Raw genomic sequence first — 26,036 nt, 5'->3', positions numbered from 1 at the left:
TAGTTTTATAATATTTATTGACATAAACCTTCAAGCTAAGACAACATGGAGTAGAACCTTTATCTCTATTATTCAAGGATAGCCGGAATATTTAGTGAAAGAGGGGACAGAAATGGTGGAACTTGGCTCTCCTCATCTACATTTGAAATAAATGAACTGACTTTCTTAAATTGTATTGCTTTCAAGCTTCATAGTGTAAGCAGAGTGCGCGGCCAAGCCTGGATTACGCCAATTGTCTATACCGATTGTCTCTTCATGAATTGCATGAAGAAGGGCTTGACAGGACGGATCACAAAAATGAATCAATTTAAGTTGATGAAAGGAGACGTTAGAGAAGGAATATAAAAACTTTAGCAAACACTGATAATCACGATTACTAAAACAACAAAAGTATCACATAGAGAAGCATATTCCAATAAGCAAACTAGAAACCTATAGAAGGAACTTTATTATAGCTTTTACACATCCTGGGGAGAGAGAAAACAGGTTATCATACTGTTATAAATTTGCGGAAATTTTTCTAACGGTAACTATATTTAAATTTTGGATTAAAAATGAGAGGCAAAACAAGATTTTTAAGCAAATGGGCGGATGCTTTGAACTTATCATTTTAGTTTGGTATCAAATTCTGGGACTCGACGTGGTTTTGGTCAATGACCCTTTTTCAAGTGCGAATTTACTAAAATACTTTACTGCGATAAGCTTTTGTTATATGAAGTCTCTGGCCATGAAAACAAAAGAAAACAAAACGTCAAACGTTCGCTTGAGATTCCTAAAAAATAGAATTTATCTTAATTGGCTGCGGCAACAGCTTAATTAAACTCAGCACAAATCAAAACAGAATATTCTTTAACAGAGGCGAGTACTTCTTTAAGCTTGGGAATGGAGGCAAGGACCCAATCGACACCAAGATTTAATAATAAAATTCACGCCTCGATTACGAATAATTCAAATACTAGCAACATAAAATGCATCTTAATAAGATACAAAAGTCAGCTTCAATTAAAAACGATTTCAAAATATGAGGTGTATGGATACACATCTTTCCAGCTGAGCAAAAAACAATTCAGTTTCCCTGCAATAGAAATTCGGCAGTTTCCTTTGATTGAATCGACCTCATTGCTTTAACAAATAAAGCTATGTGTCAATTAAAAATGGTTCGTAACAACACAACCAGCGGCACCAGTTCACTAAAATTAAGAGAAAGACAAAATTTATTTTTTTAAAACCTAAAGGGTGGGGTGGGGGTTGGGGAGGATATTTATCAATTTGATATTTTTTTCAGCTTCTCAATGGAACAACTCAAAAAGGTATTTTTCAATGAAAATTAACTACCCCCTCCCCCAAAAATGTTTTTAAAAATGTAGGGAGAGGAAAACAATCCACGGGGCATATGAATACCCCTGCCCCCTCCAGATAATGGCACTGATCATGACACGTACCTAAATTGGATACAAGAATCAGGGTTAATTAAATGATCATAGCCAAAACAAGAGTTATTGATGTATATTTTATCCGTTAAGCAAACAAGAATAGCTCAGTCTTTACTGTAATGGAAATTGGCCAACTTTTACTAACAGATAAAAAAAAGGATTAGGTTGAATAAAAACTTGTTGCAACGTGCTTTTTTTCTACTCTACTCAAACCTTACCTTTCCAGAGGAAACCTATGTAATGTAGGCTACTTTTAATTCTTAAATTTATATAATATTCAAACACATGACGATAACGATGATTGTTGAACAATAGAAACTTGCGCTAATGATTTTCCGACACAAGCGCATTAAACGTACTCTTTTATATACTGTACATGGAATGTCAAACTGGAGATGCTACAGATACCGGGACAGATACCCGCCAGACTGGTTATTTCAAGATACCGCTATTAAGAATTGGAATGCAAAGAGTAGTTTTCATTACGTTTACGATATTTAAACTGTTGTTTTTAGGGTTTAGGGGGGGGGAGATACATAGGCTAGGTTACGTATTTAATATATGCTACGTTTTACCAACCCCCCCCCCCCCCCCTAATGTGCAAATACATAGACCAAATTTGTTTCTAAACTATTATATATTCATCCTTTTTTATTTTATTTCATTAGCATTAACTTGACTTCTTTAGCAGTACATAAAGGAGTACGTTTAATGCACCTGTACCGGTTTTTCTTCTACAGGATAAGACAAATGTTCATCTCTCACATAAACAATTAGTAAATAAAACGTTCTATACATGAATCCATGATATTGCAAGTTCCTTCTATCTTTTAAAAGCACAAGCAAAATATAAAACATAAGATAAAACTAATAAAAAAAGAGATAAGCAAATCGAATAAAAATTAAAAAGTTCTAATAATTTTCGAGCCTAAATCACTGGTTCTAATTGCTTTGGCAAAATATTTTCACATTGGTTTTCACAAGTGCTAACGCCTTGCATTCGGCTGAGTATGACCTTATGGAGTTACATGTTGAAACAACCTCACAGCTATCAGCATTGCAATCACAAGCAGACTTGACACACAACCTGCAACAGAGTTAACATTTAATTTTTTAATATATGTCACCGTTAAGATCTATAATTTAGTTTACGTATGAAATTACTGACGATATTTAGAAATAACGGATTTTTTGGATACAATATAAAAAGGGAATTCTGATAACACACTAAATTACAAGCCTAACTTATGAAATCACGAGAGATTAGATGGAATAAAAAACTTTAGGTTGCCAAGAGAAATTTCAAAATTTATTGTATCCAGTTAGCAAGATCCAGTGTCAGCAAATTTTTGTCAACAGTCGAAAGTATAAAAAATAATCCAATGAAATTGATAGCATTTATTGCAGCAAAAATTACATTCTTAATATTTTGGGTTTCACCCAACTCCTTTTTTGGTACTGTTGTCTGCAGTGTCAGCGATCGAACCCTCTCCATGCCTGAGCGCTTGTTGTGTGGCCAAATTTTACAGATAAAATGTTTGGGCGGGATTTTCTCAGATGTATTAAATTCTTCGTGGCACAAGAAAAACTGTATCGCTTACTTTATACAAGACCATTTTGGTTTCGTAATTTGAAACAGAAAATGAAAGAATAGGAAATATTTATTAATAAAACATAAATACAGCAAAAATACAGCTCTAGCCCATAGAAATAAGGGCTCAATATGTCAGCTTATTACTATAAAAATGTCATGGTTATCTGAAATTCTTATTAAACAAAAGTAAGCGTATTCCTAGCCTGTCTATATCTGATGCTTGAATGTGAAACCAGACCCCAACAGTAGGAACAGGAAAAATAGAATCATCAGACTATTTTTTCTTTTAAAGGTAGTTGTTGAACGCGGACAAAGGACTCTTCTCTGGCTTTTTTTTTTGTTGAAGATGGCTATTTACAAAAATTGCATTCAGTATACAAGTTGAACTTGATTGTATACATCTGAATTCCACAGGTAGAACACATAAAACTATTTAATCTAAGATATTTAATGGTCAATTCAACGTCAACAGCTTCACTGAGTTTCCCTCATCTTTCAAATCCTTTTCAGTGAGCTCAATAAACTTTTCAGTGACCCATAATTCAGAATTCCCACTTGTGGGGTGCTCCCAGATGAAGCTTAATGAAGACTTGTCTTAACTCCACTACCAAACACCCTATCTTTTATGAACTAAATAAAAAAAAAAACATTTACTTTAGTTGGTATTGGCAGTTATTCATGAAAATATAATTTTTTCAATATCCTGGTTAGTCCGCTCTACATTTTATTGGCTTTGGTTGTGGCAGGGAATACGTATATAGGGGAAAGGAAGAGGAAGTGACCCCAGCTCACAATAACCATGATTTTTTGTAAATATTCAGATAAATTGCTATAATCATCTTGTAATTCGCCTGTTTTGTACTATTTTGGAGACCAATTCGGCTAACAAAATGCATTCCCTCTCAAGACAAACGTCTACTTATGGTGCTGACGATGCCCCCTAATAATTTTGTATCTTGTTATGCATTAATGCACACCCTATTTGTCTATTTAAATTTATTCTAGAGATGTTACCAGTAGAACAAATTAAGACTTTTAACCAAGGTCTTAGCGGGTACGCAGGTTAAGGGAGTTGTTGGGGACCAGTCGCTTCCTGAAATATCATGAGTTCTTATTGTTCTCCCTGTCATTAAATATATTTTCAGTACAGTCTAATGGCTCTTTTTTAAATGGACCCCCCCCCTTTCCAGCTCCAAAAAGTGATTTTGGAGCTGTGCCTTAATGGCACAGCTGTGCCTTAAAAGCATTTGTAGCGATGCCTTAAATGGCATACGCTTTTTACATACTTACCCAAATAATTACTTCCTTGGAGGGAAAGAAAGCATTTGAACAATGTGGAACAGGGACCTCAACTAAATTCTGGGGAATGAACGGGCCTTTAACAATTTGTTCAGGGGGCAGAGATCATAATTTATAAATATTCAGACAACCTTCTATAGTTCTTATGAAATTCATCTGTTTTGTACTATAATAGTGAACCCATTTCCCCTCATAATGTCTTCCCTCCCATAACGAATTTCTTATTTTGAGCATCACAAATAAAACTGTGTGATCAGTAAAACGTGAATACCTTGTGGGCCCAGCTAAATTTTTAATGTTGCGTCCAAAATACCAATAGAATGAAAGAAGAGCGGATTTAGTGGCAATAAATTTCAAACTGAACATAGGAGCCAAATTGGATTGAGATTGAAACGCACCGATGTGGTTGAAGCTAAAACGAAGCTATTTATGAGCCAGTAACACTTGTCACTGAATCTAAGGAAACCAAATTCAATATTTTGAAAAAAGAAATGGCAATCTTCAATTTGAAAGAAATGGCAGTCTTCACTTTGATAAGCAGAAAACACATTCACATTTATTTGTTGAAATCCAGTCTATTCAACAGTCAATTTACAACAAAATCACTTAAGCATAGTCTCCCTCGTAAGGTTGTATGGCCAGGACGAAACAGGGGAGAAAATAATAAAAGAAATACACCAAAACACATTTTCAACACAAAAACTTCACACCTTCAAGAATTTCAACACAAGAAACTAAAATAAAAGAAATACACACACGCACACACATAGGAAAAGACCTCCCACCTCAAATTCCCCAAAATCACAAGCTGGGCAGGGAAGCAGCACATAATTTCAAACAAACAGTAAACAAAAGATGAAATAAGCTTAAAATCAAAATAAAATTCTAATAAACAGCCAAACCCAATTTAGAGATATGAACTCCAGGGGAGATAGAAAAAAAAAATCAATTATTAACAAGAAAATCTTTGCCATTCTTTTTGAAGATACCAAACGATTGGCAACTTCGTGCAGACTATGGGAGCGCATTCTAGGCCATATCAAAAGCTACCAGGGGTTTAAAGTCAGACCGCAGTAATGCAGTATGAGGAATCTTTAAATTGCTGGAAGTGTGAAGATGATAAGATGGTTCATCAAAAATAAAAATCATATTATTACACAGGGCAGCAAGAAGGTGGCCATGCAATTGTAGAAAAGTAATAAAAGCACACGGGAGAAGACAGCATTTCAAATGAAGCAAGGGTTTGAATGAAGAACGGCCAGTTTCTTAAATAATACTCCTTGCTTTATCATAACTTAGCATCCTTTGTCCGAGAGTTCAAATCCAAGTGTACCCAATTATTTGGTTTGGAACGGGGGTCAGTGGCGTGACTCTGCAAGCTCAGCCAGAGTCAACCCAGCTTTGAATGGGTACCTGAAGAAATCTGGGGAAGGTAAATAGGAAGGGTGTGTGAAAGCACAGGCCCCAGCTCCCCATTGCACTTCCTGGCTGAAGGGCCAAGAAACGGAGATCAGCACTACCGGTAGGGACTGTAAAGTCCAATGCCGTACTCTTTACCTTTTTTTTTTACCTTACTTTTATCATAAGGTTTCGAAATTGGCTTCAGTGAAGAGGGAAAGCTTGACATCCAAACAATAGGCTAATAAGATGCTTAAGACTGAACTAGACAGTAGAAAAGGATCCTAAGAACCTAAAGAAAATGAGATAGCATGATTTTCCAACAGCTGAAACAAGGTAATTTACACCAAACCACAGAATAACTCTTTTAAATAGGCCTGTCTTCTTTGAGCAAATATCAGACCCAGTTCTACCAGCTGTGACCAGAGTACTTTCATCATCAAAAGCAATAAATACATCCGGAAAAGACGAGCTCTTGTCCCAATTAGAGGTAGAGGCTGGTCGACAAAGACGAGAGCAAATGGTAGGTTTTGAATTTTTTACCGCATTAACATGGTCGTTAACATAACTTTAAAACAGTATTCGCCAAAAAAACATGCCATTATGGAACGCCAGACTCTATTACGGAAAGGTTACAAAAAGTAGACCAACCGACTTGACTCAACCAAATAAATATGAAATAAACCAAGAATACACACTATGTATTATGGAACAATTTCCGAAGAAGAACTTTATGGGTTAATGAGTCGAATGCTTTTGTACATCGAGCAAGAGAGCAGCAGGTATCAGACCAGAACCAAGAGTTAAATGTTAATAGCCGACGAGAGTTAAACATGCATGCTGAGTTGATCACTTTGCCTTAATTCCAAACTGAAAATCATGAAATAAATGTTTAGATTTAAGAAAATCTAGAAGTCGAGAATGCATAGCCTTTCAAAAATTTTAATAAACACTATTAAAAAAGATTATAGGAGGAAAACTTTTAAGATCATTCTGTGACCCACCTTTAAAAAGAATAATAGGACGAACATGTGTAGAGGCAGTAACATTGACAGGAATAATGAACTAGAGAACCTTAGTAAGAATACGGTCTGGGTCAGAAGATGAAACACCTCTCAAAACACTGACAATTCTGACAATTTTACATTCTAAGACAGGTTCTAAAGCTATAGATTTAAGACCAGTAGGTCCAAGGTTAGACCTAAAACCAGGTAAAGAAGAAGGAGGAGCTCTGGAGGTAAGTTTTGTCAATGTTAGAGATATAGCAACTAAACACATCTTGAACGTTTAGCTCATCTCTACGGTTTTGCCGTTAATCAAAACATGTAGAAATCAGGGAGAGAAAAGGGAGGAGAAGATGGTTTGATGACAGAATATGTGTCTTTATCGAACTCTGAGGTTCTAGGAAGGATTTAAAGGAAATTGGAACTTCTTTAGAGGGGGTAAAAAGGAAAGCTTCGAAAAGATTGGGATGGATAAGAAGTGTCCACAGCTGTGTTGACCTCAAGCGGCTCAATGCTGCAGTTAGTATTTAGTAGTATAAGAAGAGTTCTATGCCCAGAGAATAAGCACAATGCACATTGCACAGCGTATTTCCTGAAGGGTTTGGAGAATCAAGCTAAAGGGTTGGGGTCGTTAAGGATCTCAAAACTCTCACTACCTTGTGTGCATTTTATGTAAACGAAATAATTAGGGTATGGTCCTTCTTAGTGATGTTGATGGTAGAAACGCTAGTTACAAAAAAAATACATTACAACACAGTGCAAAATTGAGCTTTTTATACTTCCTGGTATAACATGAAATGTACTACAAAGAGCAGGAAAACATAGATTTTATAGTATTTGTACCATGGTAACCTGCTTTTGGGAATTCTTAGATCAGCCTGTCCTAGCCATACTTTTGCAATAGGTAATTTTATTTTTAAAACTTTTCAGGTTAACATTTGCTGTTAATTCACAGTATATAGTATTCTTGTACTTAAAAACCACGAAAACATATGTTGATTCTTCTGTGATCTATTGTGAGGCGACAAAAAAGCTGTCATCGCTATATCTTCCAATATGTTAATCTTGGTTCGCAGACTTATCTTCCAATTCTTCCAAACTTTTTCAACTCTGAAAAGAATACCCTGGGCCTTGGCTACCTTCGTTTATTCCTAGTCTAAGCGACTGACTATTCTTAGCATTAAGTTTGTAGTCTATTCTAAATGCCCTGAACTCTCGAAACAAACAAAAAACAATTCATTTTGCTAACATTTCTATCTAGGTCGCATAAATCATCTACAAAATCTTAGTCTAGGAGTTTTACTTTCCCTTTTGGCTCCATCCTCTTCCATAGTCTTTGCCGTGTTCCTTGAGACAAAGTCTATCAAATTGCTCCATATAAATGGGGATAGAACACAACCCTGTCTAACTCCTGAATAAATACCAAACCAGTTACTTACCTACTTTCCTGCCCCAACCGAAGCAATATTGTTCTACTACATAAAACTGGTTACTTCAATATATTTATCTGGTATACCATACAAGGGTAGGATCTTCACTAAAGCTCTTCTGTCGGCTGAGCCAGACGCCAGTTACAATCTATAAAACTGAGGACTAAAGGGGTCTGATCATTCAGGCACTTCCAATTATTAATCTATACGTAAAATTTTAGTCAACCATCCTCTCCCTTACTAAAACCGCGCTGTTCTTCTCTTAAAACTTTGTTTACACCATCTCTAAGTCTAAACAGTATAATCATACTAAGTAATTTGTTTCCTACAGAAACCACGCTAATGCTTCTATAATTACCACACTCACTCTTATCACCTTTTTTTATAACAGGGTTTAATTAAAGTTTTTCTAAAATCCCTAGGAACTTTCCCCTTTTCAAAAATAATGTTAATAATCATCAGTAATTTATCTCTAACTTCACAACCCCCATATTTCAAAAACTCATTTAAGAAACTATCAGCAACCGAGGCCTTATTAGTTTTTTATTCTTTAGTACTGTCTCTAACTCTTCTTCAGAAAATAAATCTTCACTTACATCCTAAGTTTCACAAACTTTTTCCTTCTTTTCTGTATCATTTCTGGTAACTTGGTCACTTTTTAACACATTCTCAAGATGTTGCATGCATTTGTCTTAAACCTTTCCCTCATCAATATTTGAGGCCTGGTTCCTATTTTTAACTGGGACAAGTCCAGATTGACTATTCCATCTCAATTTCTTAACATGGCAATACGATATTTTACTATTATGCTGTATCTTCCAGATCTTCAGCAATTTTATCCATTGCATTTACTTCACAGCTCCTTAGTTCATACTCTAATTATTTCTCTACTTCCCTTACATCTCTCTTAATTTCATATGATCTACTACTCATATACTACTTTTGCAAAAGCCATCCTCTTTCCTACCAAACGTGAAGCGTTTTTACTAATATTCCTAACTGCGTTACTAGCTTTCCTCCCTAGAGTACCTTCTATTACTTCACAAACTATTTTTCTAAGATTATTCCATCCGTCTTCTACATTGTCAAATTTTAGACTCTGCAATTTCATATTCAACTGTTCCTCTCAAGTTCTCATACTGGAGCTTACCGAAGTCATAACTTCCAAGAAGGCAGTTACGCTTTCTTAATTTCAGCTTAAAATTAACTCTACACACTGCTAGATGCCAGTCTTCGATTTCCAATAACATAATCCATAAGGCTGGTCGTCTTGCCATGATATGAGTACCATGTTAACTTACGGGCCCTTTTATAACCATATAGTTTTTTTTAGTTATAAGTAGATTGTAATGCCTACAAAATTGTAGAAGTCTATTACCTTTGCTATTTCATTTTCCCCAACGAAATTTAAATCCATTTATCTCTATTCCTTCCATCCTAGGCATTAAAATCCCCTAATAAAAATTCCATATTTCTACATGGAATCCTGTCTATTTGTTCCTGTTACTGTAATTAAAATTCATTTTTGTGCTGCTACTATCTCCGCCAGTTGGTTCTATGGGGGTATATACTACTATAACCGAGACCTTACGCTTTTTAGTAGCAAAATGAGCAACTAGAATTCTATTATTAATACCTTCCCAATTTATGCAAGACTTAGAGGCTTCCTTATTAATGATAAGCCCTACTCCTTGCTTATATACCCCACCATTCCTGCCTGAGTAACTAGAAACTTTAACACCAAATTCCATGTTTCCTACCCCTGACAGATTAGCTTCTTAGCCATCTAGCGTCTGAATTAGCCTAATTCAAAACTTCTGAATTCGTCAGTCAAAATGTCAATATGATAGTTGTTCTTTAACGTTGTAACGTTCCAAGTCACAGTTTTCATCTAAATCTTCGAAATTGTTATGGCCTCAGAAAATGCAATGGGATTCCATCAGTGCAGGACAGGGACTAATACATCTTTTCGGTCTACAAAAACCCCTTTAGTCGGCTTAAAACAGAACAGCAAGAAGTCCCTGACACCTCCAGTTGAATAGAGGTTTGTGCAATCCTGCTCCCTTCTTGGTTATGAAATGATTTTCTACACTTGGCGATGCCCTTTGATTAACAAGAATCAAGGTTCTGAACAAGCAATCTCAAGCTTATTACTCTGTCTTATTATATATTCATGCCCACAAATATTATATTAAAATAGGGAGGCAGCAAACAATAGATAACTTAGCTAGGAAGAGATTATTCAGCACAAAAAGGCCCACCAACACAAACAAAACCCAAAAGAATTATCCATTAATCAGAATCCAGTGCAATGCCAGTGCAGTCGTTTACTAGGCTGTAATTTATTCGAGGGGTGTCACTCTTCAAGGTCATCCTGCAGCACCGTTTGCACGCACGGTTCTGATTAGGAAAACTCACGAAAGTAGGCCCTGACGCCACTATGTGGCCACGCAAGCGGGGTTCCCCCTTTGGGGATAGGGATGCAGGAAAGAACTTGTGACAGAGCGCAGACTCTTAAACATCTCACAACCTCGCAGCAGCTCCAACCCTTTATACTCAATCCATCTTTGTCAGGACATTTGTCAGGGTTTTCAAGCTACTTAAGAATTTTTGCAATTAAGAGCGGTAGGAGAATAGTATTTGCGATATATGTGCTATATCGCAAATGTTACCGTCCAAAACCTTTCCCAAATAAAGCTGTTAACAATTCAGCTAATCTAGCATTAATTCTGAGAAAGCATCTCAATTTGGCACAAAACAGAGGGTATCTTTGGAAAGAGAAGTTTTATCGTTTTCTTAAGATTCAAATCAAATCTAGCTTGCTTTTCTTGAAAAGTTGGTATAAATTGTATCGAAAGTCAAAAAAGAGGACCTATACAATACTCCAGATAATCGCTGCTCAACAAATGAATATCGGTGACAAACCCTTTTTGTGTGTTTCTTATTATAGCAGATGAACATATTATTATATAGTCTGTCATAATTATTGTATATAAACAAACTTACTTGTGGTAACGGGATGGCTTAAATTTCTTATGGCACTGAGCATATGTATAGCTTCCTATCTCATTACATCTTGAAACAACATTGAAATAATGGCCCCAACTTTGGCAGTGGGGAAGACGAGGATTCAGCTGTCCTTGAACACCTTCCTGCACATCTTTTGCAATCTGATTAATTCTACGAACTGGAGGTTTCTTTAGACCTTTGGAACGACTAGACTTTTTCTTTGTAAACTTTGCCAAATCAGCACTCAAATCTCCCTCAACAATAAACGAAGATTTACGTTTTATCACTTTCGAATTACGCTTGGATCTATACCATTCATCACCACGGGAATTATTGAAATATTCGCTAAATGCTTTCAAACTACTAACGTAGTCTTCGGTGGTAAACACCTGTGCAGTTAGGTTATGGAAAGTTCTTTCAGCAGAGTCAAGTTCATCTGATGAAGCGAGCTTTACTTGTCGCTTTGGTCGCTTAGACTTCTTTCTGGATCGAAGTGAAGCCAACGAAGGTACAACTTTGATACTTGGCAGCTAAAAAAGGGGAATATCATCTAGAACACTGCAAAGTCGAGGTTTTGAATCAGGACAGTTTCACTAGAACTTAATATTCTTTTTTTGAGGGGAAGGGGTAGAGTTGTGTTGTTTTAAATGATATATATTTTTTTTATTGTTTAAGAAAGTTTTTCTAAAGATGACTTTTGCCTGATTAATTCGGAATTTTTTTTTCCAATTTCTTTCCATTGTAAGCTCAAAGTTTTTAGTTAATAGTTCATATTTCGATTCTTTTTGGTCTGCAAAGATTCAAAAATTCTTTGGCAAAAACCATGGACGTCACAACCATTCTGATAAAAATTTCAGTTCAACTCAGAAGAAGCATTAGTAAAACTTTCTAAATAATTTTAAAACACTGAAAACTCTTTTATTAAGTTATGGTAGAGAATATTTTCAGACAATTGTAGGCAAAATAGCGTTAGCTTTGTATAGAGCAAAGCGTCTCAAATGTATTATATTGTTGGTTTTTTTCCTGGTCTCATCAAATATAATTAATTGTCGTAGAAACTTGAGGAAAACTTACTCAATAGCAATTTATATGATCAACTGCACTTTTTAAGAGCCAGAAGCGGTTGTAGGGCAAACTGATGCCCCTTCAACACACCGAATAGCCCCAGGCACTTCTGCAGTCCAACGCAGTATCGGAAAAAGATTTCAGAAAAGCAATTGCAATTAGAATAGTCAAAGGTAAAAAAAATAAAAAAAAATGTTACCCTAGTTGCGAAATGCGGCCCGAAGAATAAGAGCAGGAAAAGACAAAATCGCGAGAATATGTTACATTTACATCTTGTTGAAATGAAAGCAATAAAATGACTTCAAATTTCTTTGATTGAAAGACTGAAAGTGAGGCCCCATGGCCCTGTGTCTCTCAAACTCCTCTGCCACAAAATTCACGAATATAAGCATTGTGTACCTCTTTTAACTCACGGTCATTAAGGGATCAAAATGAGTCAACATAAAAACGCATCAAATCTATACGTTAGATATAGTGGACGTGTCGAACCTTGCTAAAATCAGTCAAGAAAGGACTATTGATCTGTACCGTTGGAGGGTCCTTAGTAGGGTTTTTGGGCTCGCGCCCATTAAGAAAAATTGCACTCCTTTTAAGCACTAAATCCAACCCCCGTTAGTCGGTAGTGCGCACCCCGTTTCTGACTCCCTTTCTTCAAAAATGTACGCACTTCATCTCCGACCCTCGTTGATCAACGGTGCTTGCAATCAGTCATTGATTCTCTTTGGTAAACAGTGTGTTAGTTCCGTGTCCAGCCTCCATTAGTCATTAGTACATCCACTCTGGCCCCGACCCCGATGGTAAACAGTGCGTACACTCCGTGTCCAGTCACGTCGGTCGACAGTGTCTACGCTTCTTGGAGTTAAGGAGCTTTATTTATAAAAAGAAAATATGCACTTCGATAATAATAATAATAATAATAATAAAAAGCTTGATAAAGCACTTGACAAAGAACCCCAATGTGGGAATTAATGATTGCATAAGTTCCACCTCCGACTCCCTTCCGTCAGCATTAAATATGATCTGTCTTCAACCATGCTTGGTGAACGGTGCATACGATTCTTATTAGATCCTCTTTGATCAACAGCAGGTACGCTCCGTCTCACCTCACTTCTGCATACGTACGACTCTTTGGTGAAGATTACACAATCTCCAGACCCCTTTGATAAAAACAATCTGTCTCCGACGTCTACTGGTTAGGATCGTAGTAAGACTGTCACAATCAAAATAGTACTAAGAGCATATTTCAAAAATGGAACAAATAAACTTTCAAATGGGGATAAATCCATTTATTTACACAGTGAAAAAAACAAGAACAAAAATCCAGATATTACCTGGACCTGTTTTCTTCAATGTCTAATTAGATGGATTAATCCCCATTTGAAATTTTATTTGTTCGTCATAGAGCAGCAGTGTGGTCTAAGAAAACAACACCAAATTATAGGTGTTACGTCGAAAATTCAAAAATGGAATTTGGTTTCTACCATAGGTGGTATTTGAGCTTTTCTGAGGGTATTGGTTACAAAACAGAGGCTATTATTGCACAATAATAACAATAATAAAATAAATAGATACTTCATAAATACTATTTGAGATTCACTAACTCAACAGAGGCCCCTCAACACATAGTCCAGTTATTACGTTTATTTTTTGTCTAGTTTATCCTACCTTTATAAACCAATTATTTTATTCACAAATTTAAAAGTATATTTTTCACTGAAAAATGTATTAATTCAACGTTCTGGTTGATTCTTCAACGTTCTTCAACATTCTGGCACGAGACTAAATCAAAAGATGACTGCACACAATTGCAAGGGGTTGGAGATTCCTTTTGCAGATTCAGACTTCACATAAAATTTTAAATTACAGTCCTACGTTTTAGTTCTTAATCAAAATAAAATCAAAATAAACTTGCGCATAAACAGTTCACACATAACAATATCAGTTATAAAAACAACAAGAATTTTACAAAAAGATATATTTCAAAGGTAAGCGAAGATTTAAATTAAACCTTGAAACAAGCTGGAGTATATAATAATATAATATATATATATATATATATATATATATATAATATATATTGTTAATTTATAATATATAAAATAATAATATATAATATAATAAGCTCAAAAATTAGAATGTATAAGTATTATTATAAACGAGCAAATGACCATATTTATAACTAATGGTAAAAATCAATCTCTCCCAACAACTATCTTCATAAACCCTAATATGTCATTTGTCCTTAACTAAAAATTGAACAGATTGTTCCGAAATCACCAAATTTAAATTTTTTTTAGTTTTATTAGCGATCAATACTTCTTAAAGAAGTGGATTTAAACGGAAAACATGACGGAAACAAATATCCTTCTAAACATGCAAAGAATTGGTTAATACAAATGCTGAATATATTTAGTGTTGTTGCAGGGAAAATATCTATCCTACAGCAAAGAATGAACAAAAACAGCTCAAACACGATCCATGCTGCTACTTAAAAAGGAAACTAGAACTCAACATTTCCGTTCAAATGAGCCATATCCCAATATTCTGCAACCACGGGTTCGGTAGGATTATTGCTGGAAAAAACCCAAATAAACACGCTCCCGTCACCGCCTTTCTCTAGAAGAATACAAAGTTTTAATTTTCGCATTCCTGTAGATATAAGGGCTAAAACCTCCATTATAGAGTTGCTAAACACGTTGAATTTGACGGTGTAGCTTTTCGTCAAGATCGTTTCAACTTTTCACGGTGTTTTGCCTTCCTTTCTACAATGAAACCGTTTTTTTTAGGCTAACAGTTTTTTACATTTGAAATAAAAAAATGTACGTATCTGGAATCAGAACTCAGTTATTTTGATGTTCGGTATGTATTGTTGTCGACGGCTTTTTCAAGTTACGGTTACTATTGCAAAGATTGTTCATTACGAACCACCGCTTTGGTAAATGCAGCCCGATTTGTGCTTCAGAGATGTTGCGTGAATATACAACTATTTATACAGCTGTCCATGCCGATCGCAAAGAAACTACAAACGTGGTATTGCATCAGAGAGTAATGATACTAGCGATTATTCTACAAGACAGCTCAAGATTTTTTTATTTTATTTTATAGTTTTCTTTGTACTTGTTTCAAAATATTTAGGACTGACTTGTTTAATTTTTATATATCTTAAGTTTTAAGACAGATCTCACCTATAAGGTCTCAAATATCAATAATTTAAGCGTAAAGACTAGTTTTCTAACTTTTCAAAAACCAGGGGCTTTGGACATTGGGGGTGACTACCCAAGCCTACTTCAATGTAATGTAATACATATAAGCTTAATCTTCTACTTGAAACTCAAACTCTTTTACAATGAGAGCAGAGCTACCAACCCCTGAATACACATTCTTAACACACAATCTAAAGATGGTTTTTCTTAAATTAAGATAAATTAAGGGGGAATTACATCCCTCATGTCCTTCAGATTCAATAGAAAGACCTCTAAAAAAAAAAAAATGATATTAAAGCAAGTTGTGTCAAAATATCTTTTCTTCTACGAATTTCAACCCTTTCACAGTTTAAGTCATCTAGGTTGTATAATCCAACGTCAGTAAATATAACGAACGTTTACTTTTTGTACTACCTTTGAGTATTAACGAAATGTGAGTAGAAAGTTAGCCCAAGTGGTTCTACGAAAAAAAACTAAACAAAACTCTTACGCATGATAAATAGCAGAAGAAGATAGAGAAGACATATTACCCGACAGGAGGCAAGACTACCAGTCCTCCAGCTAGCAATCCACTCCTTGGCACTTGAGGCCATTTGACCACTTGGAAGAAAAGTGTCGTCACGAGGATTATGGTTTATATTCCCACATAAACCACATCCTGATTTATATGGAGTTGAGGCCACGGTTATATTAAGTAAATTGACTCCATCCCAAAAGACACGAATGCCTATGAAAAATCAGACTCCATATTAACATGTATTTTACTGGAATTAAAGAAACGGGATTCTACTTATTGACAAATGTTTTTTTTTGTACATTGAGTACTAGTTTTTATACATGAGTAAGAAAACAGAGCTTGGAATATTTTTAAACACATATTAAGATAGTACCAGGAGCCCGGTGGCTACGCCGTAGGGCCCCTGCTCGGTTACGAGGCAGGATTGAATATATTAATTCTCATTGCCACTTGCCCTCTAACCACAGCTTCTTCTTGATGACATGGCGTCGTCATAGGTTCCATACAACCACCCTAGGAAAATACAAATTATTCCTCGAATTTGTGGCTTATTTAGATTGCTTGTGACCAGTTTAAGACAAGAAAAAAACAACAACTATGTAGCCGATTTCGAGGTCATGCCCCGGCACTCGGCACGCGACAGGCTTGTATATATTGATTCTCGTTGTAAGAAGCAACCTCAAAATTCACCGCATATTTCTTTTTTGTTCGTTTTCACTTTGAATTCATTCTGCTCCTCGTTGTCGTATGTCTTGTAACCGCATATTTCTTTGTTCTTTACTTTTGCTTTTACACGTTTCAATTCCTGCTGTCGCTTGTCTTCTAATCGACTGTTTCTTTGTTCTTCACTTTCAATTTTGACTCGTTGTAACTCATTGTCGCAAATATTCTAACCGTATATTTCTTTGTTTTTCATTTGTGTTTACATTACTTCAGGCATTTTTGAATACCCTTTACTTTAGCTGCTCGGATTGGTTTTGTCAAATTTGATGGTCTAGGTTATTCACTTGTCCTCTAGGCATTACTAACCTACTTAGAACGCCTTTTGTAAATATACTCATAATTAGCTACGTTCTTTTTGTAATGCCGCGAGCGTCAGAGATACTTAAAACGGTACGGCCACACCTGGGGGAGGGGGGGGGGAATGATTTAATTTATTATATTGAAACATGGTCATAAATATGACGTCACTAACATGAATCTTTTTTTTTTTCCAAAACTAACGCTCTCCGCGAATTCGAATTCTCTCAAATGAGAGAGCAATAAAATAAATAGAGAGAAAGAAAGGAGAGATAGACAGAAAGAGAGGAAGAAAGAGAGAGAGAGAGAGAGAGAGAGAGAGAGAGAGAGAGAGAGAGAGAGAGAGAGAGAGAGAGAGAGAGAGAGAGAGAGAGAGAGAGAGAGAGAGAGAGAGCAAAACAACTGTTTCGATATGGAAATTAACCAGTAAAGATACTACCAAAATTAGAAAAGCGAAGAAAAGTGATTTAACATACCGAAATTCGTCCGAAGAATCATGCCAAAAGATTCCTTCACAAGAGAGAAAACACCAAGTTGCACATGAGGTAGACTGTGTGGCACTCCATTGACTCGCACACTGTGGTACCGTCCAAATACTACTGTTGTGTCTTGTAACTGAAATGGGATTTATTAGATGAAAAACTTAACATTTGTGGTGTTCTAAAAGCAGATTGAGATGCTGTTCCCAAAGCTAATATACTTCTAGATGCGAAATAATGCTCTTTTAAGTGACTTCCGTGCCTTTTATCCCTATCACAATACCAACCAATGGGTACGGAGATAAACTTAAGCTCCTCCTCTCTGAGATAAAAAAAATTCAAACAAACGCTATCTAGCGTTAACTAGAATTATATCAAAGTTTCTTACAAAAACTTATTTTAGAATTGTAGCTGTATTTATTTTTTTTTATTTTACGTTTGGCCGAAGTTAAAAGACACATTTTGGATAAAGCGGGGAAAAATCGTTATTTAGCATGTTTTCTTAACTAACCTAAATTGTTTAACTAGGCCTTGCTATTTAACTGTTAACTTTCAATCTCGGAGAGGCGCCACCAAAAGTGCTTTAAAGGTTACGTACAAATAAGAATTTCTTTAAACATTTTAAAAACGATCGAAATAAATCAGGAATACATGCTGTCTCAATATTTCCATGTAATATAATAATGACATTGATTGTATTACACTGACTGCATTAAATTTTATGTATTTGTTACTAAAATAGTTATAAATTTCAAGTCACTTGATTTCTTGTTAATCTCAATGTTCTGAACGCTGGATTTTTATTGATCGAATTATCGAACTATATTCTTTTTTTATAGTACTGTATTAAGCTGTTTAAGCCACTATATTTCTGACCCCCCCCCCTTAAGGTCAAGACAAGTTTCTTGAACTCCCGAATAGTTTAGCCTTTGCAAGCGTTAAACATTCCCACAAAAATTCTTTTGTGAAAGAGAAGTCCTTACCAAACTTTTGAGTCATAAAAAATAAAATAAAATAAATAAATAAATAAAACAAAATACCTCAATAGTATAGAATGGCCGTTTGCTCTTTTTTCCACGAAACGAGACAGACACCGAAAAGTGAGTTCTGTTCAATGTCCCGGTAGAGTCACAAACCCCAGCCAGTAAATATTTACATGGTCCAGATTTAAATTGAGATACATGCCCATCAAATCCTTTAATATATCCTTGACCAAATATACTGCAGGCTGATTGATCTACAATAAAAACAAATAATTAAAACTGAGATACAACGTGAAACTTCTGTGTATAACCTTTTCTTTTTTTTCAAGAACTTAAATAATGCTTGAGATTTGAATTTCTTTTTTTGACATATTTTATTCAGTTATTTCTTTAAGTCTATTGTATATCGTTGCTTTGTTTCAGTAATTGAAGTTATTTTTTGCAAATTTATTTATCTATTTTATTTACTCCTCGATTTTGAGGAAAATAATTAAATAATGTATTTTCGTTTTGTCTTGATCTTTCCCGACGGATCTTTAAGTTAATAAAGCTCTTTTATCCAATACGGATGATGGAAAGAGACATTCACATTAGCCATTAGAAATTTGACATTCTTAAGTTTCCAAAAGTTTGCTATTCCTACACACTTGCCCGTTTTAAGACTATAATAAAAAAGGAATTTGGGTACTTCCTGAGTAATGTTTGGCAAAAAGAAACAAGCTATTATTAGAAAAATTTGTGTTGCAGCTTATTTTCTAAGAAATTTTTTCAGAAACATTACTCATTATATTCAGATTTTCAATAGTTTGTATAAGCAGTTTTTTATTGTCCGGACAAGATTAATCTATGCGCTATTATCAGGCAAAAATATGAAAAGTTTTGAAGTTTTTTGAAAAAAACATATTTATTTTATAACAAAACAAAACAGGTAGAGCTTTTGAGAAATTATTTGATTCATTTTTGGGCGTTACTAAGTGTTTCCCTTCGAGTTGAGTCATCAAAATAGTCCGAGTATATTTTCCAGAAATTGTTTCTTTTTCTTTTGAGCAGTCATTCCTCAGTTAGGCATTAAAACCAATTCATCAAAACTAGTTTCAGCTTGGCATTCCTCAGAAAAGGGTGCAGATTGAAAATGGTTTAGGTTTCATCCTACGTTTCTCAGTGTTGCCATTAAAAAGTACAATTAAAAATTAAAAGTTGGCATGAAAAAGCTCTCTGTCAAAGATATAGTTTAAGTGGCATATCTTAATAATTAGAATCCTTCAATGCAGTTTCAGAGTACCATTTAAACTCCATTCCTAAACCTACATCATTCTGCATATAGGTATTCATATTTTTTTCGAAGTTTATAGGAAAGCGAAAACGATAAATTCAGCTTTTCGTCGGAAGAGTTTTTCGAAGCAGGCCACGTAAACCTGATTTTAAGTCGCTTTGGCTATTGAGACATTGGTAGAATATTCAGGGCTCGGAATGATTCCTGCTCATTAGAAAAGGGACTTGACGACCTGTCAAGGGACTTTTAGGGTTGAAAAAAAAAGGACCAACAGTGACCAAATTGGGAAGAGATTTTGATTGTCATTCATGACTAATCACAAACGGTGACCAAATCACCCGAAGAATCATCATATTCACGAGCCTCGGAAGGAACTCATTTTCCCATAAAACGGGTCGGTTGTCTTTATTTCTCAATATTTTTTTTTTCAAATTTTCAGTTATGTGTATTTAAATCAAAAAAGGAAAGCAACATCAAGACTAGAAGCAAGTAAAAAAAAAAAAAAAAAAAAAAAAAAAAAAAAAAAAAAAAAATCCATAAGACTTAAGCTTGCAAGCTAACCCATTCACTTCTTCGACTTTTTTGAGAGATTAGTGAACTTGCTTATGAGGTCTGAATTCTTCTTTTGTATGTCCTTTTCAGCTCGTACTTTTTCATCGGTTTCGTTTTTTTTCGTCTTCTCGCAGTTTCATGGCATTATCTAGTAGGGAATTTGCCATGGTGATGTCCACGTAATCCATTTAGGCTACCGCTCTCCGTAGGCGATCGGTGGCCTCTTTCAAGAGGGCATCAACAATCGCTCGCTTTTGTTTTTCAGAGGCCCGCTTTTCTTACAATGATTAATTAAAATAAACCTTTTCCAGAAAACAAGTTTTTCAAAAAAAAGTAAAGAACTCCATTAAACCAAAAATGAACAAAAATAGAATCAAATAATCTACCAAGCATACAACTACCACAAATTAATATCAATAAATAAATGAAATCCAGAACGAAAAGAAATTAAAATAAATAACAGAGTCAAACTCAAAACGAGCAGAAATTAATATGAGTAGGGTTCAAAACCCCTATACTTTCTAAAAGCCAGAATATAATTGGTACTTTACTGAAAAAGATTCAAATGAATGTTATTGTCAGTTTAATATACGTATGCTGATATTTATTCCTTAAAATCTTAATTAATTTATGATTTCTTCAAGTTACAAAGTGAAAACATTTAAAAATTCAAATGAATGTGCATTGTCAGTTTAATAAACGTATGCTGATATTTATTGCTTAAAATCTTAATTAATTTTGAACTCTAAAACTAAAAACATTTAAAAGAATTTTTTCAGTGAAGTACAAATTACAAATTACAATTTTGAACACTATTCATTTTAATTTCTGCTCGTTTTGAGTTTGACGCTGTTATTTATTTTAATTTCTGTTCGTTTTGGGTTTCATTTATTTATTGATACTGATTTGTGGTAGTTGTATGCTTGGTAGATTATTTGATTCTATTTTTGTTCATTTTTGGTTTAATGGAGTTCTTCACTTTTTTTAAAGAATTATTTTGTGGAAAAAGTTTTTTAAATCAGTTTCTATTCGTTTTATATTGACATAGCCTTTTTCAGGGAAAAAGAAAATAATAGTTTAAATCTTTCCGGTTTTCCTTTAAGAATTTATAGTTTGGCCTGCTATTTATATACTGGAGAAACTTGAGAAGCAATTTTTAACAACACAAACTCTTTTGAAAATCAATACACAAATAGTAGTGTTTAATTTAGTCATATACATCCTCTAGTTGACCTGATAAATAAAAGTTAATACCATTCCCAAAAAATTATATCTATGCTTTTTCACAGCCTGGATACAATTACTTTGATTTAGTAAAATTTTAAGAGCAGAAGTAGTAATGGAAGTAGCCCCGAAAATTTGAACTTAATACCCTCAGTCGTTCTTGGTATTTTACTGAGACATCTTTTTGGCAACCAGTTTACAAACAATACATTTGTGTTATACCTTCTAGCAGCATTCAGTTTTTGAGCATAATGGGCAAGCTGATTCCTTGTGGGAGGTTGACCTACCCAACAACCCCAAGGACACACCTACTAAATCAATCAACTATGCTGAAACAAGAGGCTGTCGCGAAGTATTTATTGAAAAGACCTAGAAAATCATGATCCAAAGAGGAGGCTGATTGGCCTTGAACCCTCTTTGACTCGTAAAGGCGCACTAGAACTTTTAATTTTCAATCAAATTAGCTTTTTTAAAATGTCAATGATATTACTAGATGTGATAGAGCATCGCTGCTTAAGTCCTTATATGTCCTATAGTGCTTACATGTCCTTTTAATACCTGCATGCATATAGGTTTTTCGTTTAATTAAAACTCCTCCTAAACGTTCCCTAAAAGTTTCAACTTAATGCCATTAGTGTCGTTAGTTACAGTAACCGTAGAAGTAGCATTAAATGAATCCACAAAGTGTCTTCTGGCTAGCTCAAATCAACAACCCATGGAGGTATGAAGGTGAAATTTTCAGAGAATATATCTGTTGTACGGATGACAACCTATTATCCGTATGCAGGTTGTCAAAAGGGCATAACAGCAATATCTTAGGAAAAGTTTCGTGTGTGAAATCATAACTTACAACGCTTGTTGTGGGGGATATTGAACTAACCAAAAGACAATATTTGCATCATGATACTAATGCTTCTACTTCTACAACTACTACAACTATTACTATCACTATTATTAACTGTACTCCTACTGCTATATTTACTGGAGCTACTACTACAACTAATAAACCTAAGGGGATTAAGGTGAACATTTTGGACAATATTTTAACTGTACTGAAATAAATCGAAACACACTATGCCCATATAGGTTGTCAAGAGGACGCATCAGCAATGCTCCAGGACCGGTTGATGGTATTAAGTTAGAAATTTCATCGTGTGTTGAAGGGGGGTGTTGAAAAACAGGTGCTATTTGCATACTGCTAGTAATGCTACTACTGCTACTACAACTATTGCTACGCATAATTACTGAACCTTTCAACAATACTGAAAAAATTGATGTCTCAAAAATTTGTTTAGATATTCGTTGTTATGTGAAATGATGGGAACGGGATGGGGGTTCTCTCAAATCACTGTGACTCTTAAAAAGGGCACTATAACTGTCAATTTAGAATCAAATAAGACCCACCTGGATTTGGTACGAACACCCATTCCATAAGGACCTTATATGCCCCCAGGGCATAACTTAAAGCCCTTCCGCACAACTCAATCAGATGCATTTGGTGAAGAGGAGTAGTTGGGTGAGGGATACTACTTGACCTCCACCGCTTTTGACTCTGAAAAGGGAACTAGAACTTTTAATTTCATCTAAGTGAGTCACCTCTAAAGTTTATACAACTATCTCTTTCATAAGAACCTTAAATGCCCCAGGGGCATAACTTACACTCTCTCAGGCTCTGGTGGTTTGTATCAACATTAAAATCCTTGTTGTATGTAATTAATCAAAAAAACTTTTTTGACATAACTTGCAACCCTCGCCCTCAGGCTCTGGTGGTTTTTATCAACCTCAAAAACCTTGCTATATCATATCTGGACTGTTTTGAATAAAAGGACTGTCTCAAAATATCTATTGGATACATCTCAGGAAAACACGACGTGCTTGTGTGTGTGTGTGGGGGGGGGGGGGGGGGTTAGCCGCACTCTAATCACTTTGACTCTTAAAAAGGGCACTAGAACTTATGATTACCAAGCCAAAGAGTCCCCTCTTAAGCATATACGACCGTCCTTTTTATAAGAACCTTATATGCCCCAAGGAAAAAATATACAACCCTTTCCCTGAGAGCTGTAGGGGGGGTGTATTCTTCACAGATATAATTTCCGAAACCTTCAACAACGATGAATAAAGTTAGTATCTCCAAATTTTGATTGGAGGTGTTAAGGCAGATGCTGAGCGTGGAGGTGAGGGAGGGGGGCTGCTTGATCTCAAATCACTGAGACTCTTAAAAAGGGCACTATAACTTCTAATTTCAAATCAAATAAGCCCCATCTGATGTTTATAAGACCGCCCATTGAATAAAAGCTTACATGCCCTCATAAAATAATTTACAGCCTTATCCCCAGAGCACTGGGGGGTTGTGTCATCCCTAGAGACATTATTATATGTTCTTTGGAAAATTAAAAAAAAATAGTACAAAATAGTTCGTTTGGTGAAACGAGGGGTTGTAGGAGACGGGAGGGGGAGGGGGCTAAATGCCGTCCATCCCTTTGGACGCTAAAAAAGGAGCTAGAACTTCCAATTTTCAACCAAATGAGCCTCTTCTAAAGTTAAACAACCGTCCCTTCCATAAAAACCTTAAATACCACTTGAGCATAACTTACAACCCTTGCGCCTAATCCCTTGGGTTTGTTTCAACCCCAAAAGCCTTGTTATATGATATTTAGACTATTTTGAATAGAATAGCTATCTCAAAATTTCTATTAGATGCATTTCACGACAATACAACGTATGTGCTTGTGAGGGGGGGGGGGGGTAGCTGCCTTCCGATCACTTTGACTCTTAAAAGAGCACTAGGGCATCTGATTACCAATCTAATGAGCCCTCTCCAAAGTTTATATGACCAAGCTTTCTATAAAAACCTTATCTACCCCCAGGGCATAACTTACAACCCTTGCCCTGAGGGCTGGGGGATTTGTTATCCTCAAACACATAAATTACATACCTTTCAACTGCGTTGAACAAAATGGCCATATCAAAATGTTGATCGTAAATGTTTGGGGAAATGATGGGCGTGGGGGTTGATTCGCCCTCCGATTACTTTCGACTATTCAAAAGGACAATAGCCCTTTCAATTCCAACTGAATGAGCCCCTCATCTTCAGACATAATTTCCGGACCTTTCAACGATGCTGAACAAACGTGCAGTCACTATGCACTAATCGGATTATTTCGGGGAAAAGGTGGGTACGAGAAGGGGGCTAGCAACAGATAGTTCACTTCAAACTATTAAAAAGGGCACTAGCCCTTTGAATTTCCAATCGAATAAGCTCTTTTCGAAGTTTCTACGAAAACGCTTTCTATAAACACCTTATATGCCCCCAGGGCATAACTTAAAACTCTTTTCCTGAGGGCTATGGGGGGAGTCTCATCCTCAAAGACATAATTTCCAGAACTTTCAACTGCGTTGAACAAAATGGTTATCTCAAAATTTTGATTGGATGTGTTTGGGAAAATAGTGGGCATGGAAGGGGTGTTACTTGTCTTCCAATCCCTTTCAGCTATTAAAAAGGGCACAAACTCTTCTAATTTCCAATCGAATGAGCCCTTTTCGAAGTTTCTACGACAAGTCCTTTGATACGAAGTGCCCTGGTGTAAAAAAAACACATTGTGCCAACATAGTTCTTTATTTAGGCAGCGCTATTGCGCTGCCTATGATTCCTCAAGTCTATCTAGCTTTTTTTTTATTGCTAGATATATCAAATAGGTTCAGTTTCCTTTCTTTGTCTTGGACGCTTCGTTCAGCAACTTGTTCTTTTACCTTGCTCTCCAAATAGTCTTAGTCAATTCGTCAATCACACACAGCTTTACATTCAGGACTCTTTTTGACATGGAGGCTCTGACCGAGGTAAGAAGTATTCCTGTGAGCAAAAAAACCCTCTCTATGTCAGCGCAGCCGTGCAATAATGTCAACGCAGCTTTATAAGCTCAACAAAGCATATACTTTTACCCATTAAAAGCATCCATCATAAAAAAGATTTGATGCCAGTAATGGCAGACACGTGATGGCGTTGGTTCTACTGATGTCTCGGCTTGCAGCAATATCCACTCACTTCCAACATCATCAAACTTACTCCTACTGGGATCTCTCAAGCAAGCACAACTATATCTGATAGACTTCTAGCTCTTTTCCTTTCCGTGGGATCCAGGCACTAAGCGGTTTGAGAAGGCTATTAGAAGAGATGAGGCACTTCTTGATGAAGTGTTCGGCAGATGCCTTGAAATGCTTTCGCGCCCTTAGATGGGACAATTGTCTTTCAACCAAGGTGACTTTCTGAGCATCTATCTCAAGCTCAACCTGCTAACCTACAACAGTGTCCTGCAAATAGTTGACCAAATTCTCAAGCAAACTGTTATAAATTTCATCAGCAAATTACGGGGTTGGAAGCCCCCCCCCACCCCCCAAAAAAAAATTCCGACTTGCGAAAACGTAACAAAAATGAATATAAACAAATATTTAATGCATTTTTACAAAAAAAATTGTACCCCCCCCCCCAAAAAAAAATCCTGGATACGACCCTGTTCGGGTTTCAGAAGTCTCGCCAAAAAAGTGGGAAGAATGGT

The 26,036-nt window shown here is 35.7% G+C and overlaps 1 protein-coding gene across 3 annotated transcripts in view; it reads right to left on the bottom strand.

The window, feature by feature from the left end:
- Positions 1–26,036, bottom strand: part of LOC148947710 (BMP-binding endothelial regulator protein-like) — an 89,614-nt gene continuing 63,578 nt past the window's right edge. For all 3 annotated transcript variants that reach the window (XM_089095383.1, XM_089095384.1, XM_089095386.1), the window contains 5 exons: positions 18,492–18,688; positions 17,449–17,587; positions 15,966–16,162; positions 11,165–11,697; positions 1–2,520 (listed from right to left, as the gene is read on the bottom strand). In XM_089095383.1, coding sequence (XP_088951509.1) covers positions 2,376–2,520; positions 11,165–11,697; positions 15,966–16,162; positions 17,449–17,587; positions 18,492–18,688 — 1,211 coding nt within the window. In that variant the 3' untranslated portion in view covers positions 1–2,375. The remainder of the gene's footprint in view (positions 2,521–11,164; positions 11,698–15,965; positions 16,163–17,448; positions 17,588–18,491; positions 18,689–26,036) is intronic.

This window comes from Artemia sp. Qi Xiang Cuo, chromosome 10 (assembly GCF_049724085.1).
Source record: "Artemia sp. Qi Xiang Cuo chromosome 10, ASM4972408v1, whole genome shotgun sequence".
NCBI classification, from domain to species: Eukaryota; Metazoa; Arthropoda; class Branchiopoda; order Anostraca; family Artemiidae; genus Artemia; species Artemia sp. Qi Xiang Cuo.
This window is presented reverse-complemented; position numbering and strand designations above follow the sequence as displayed.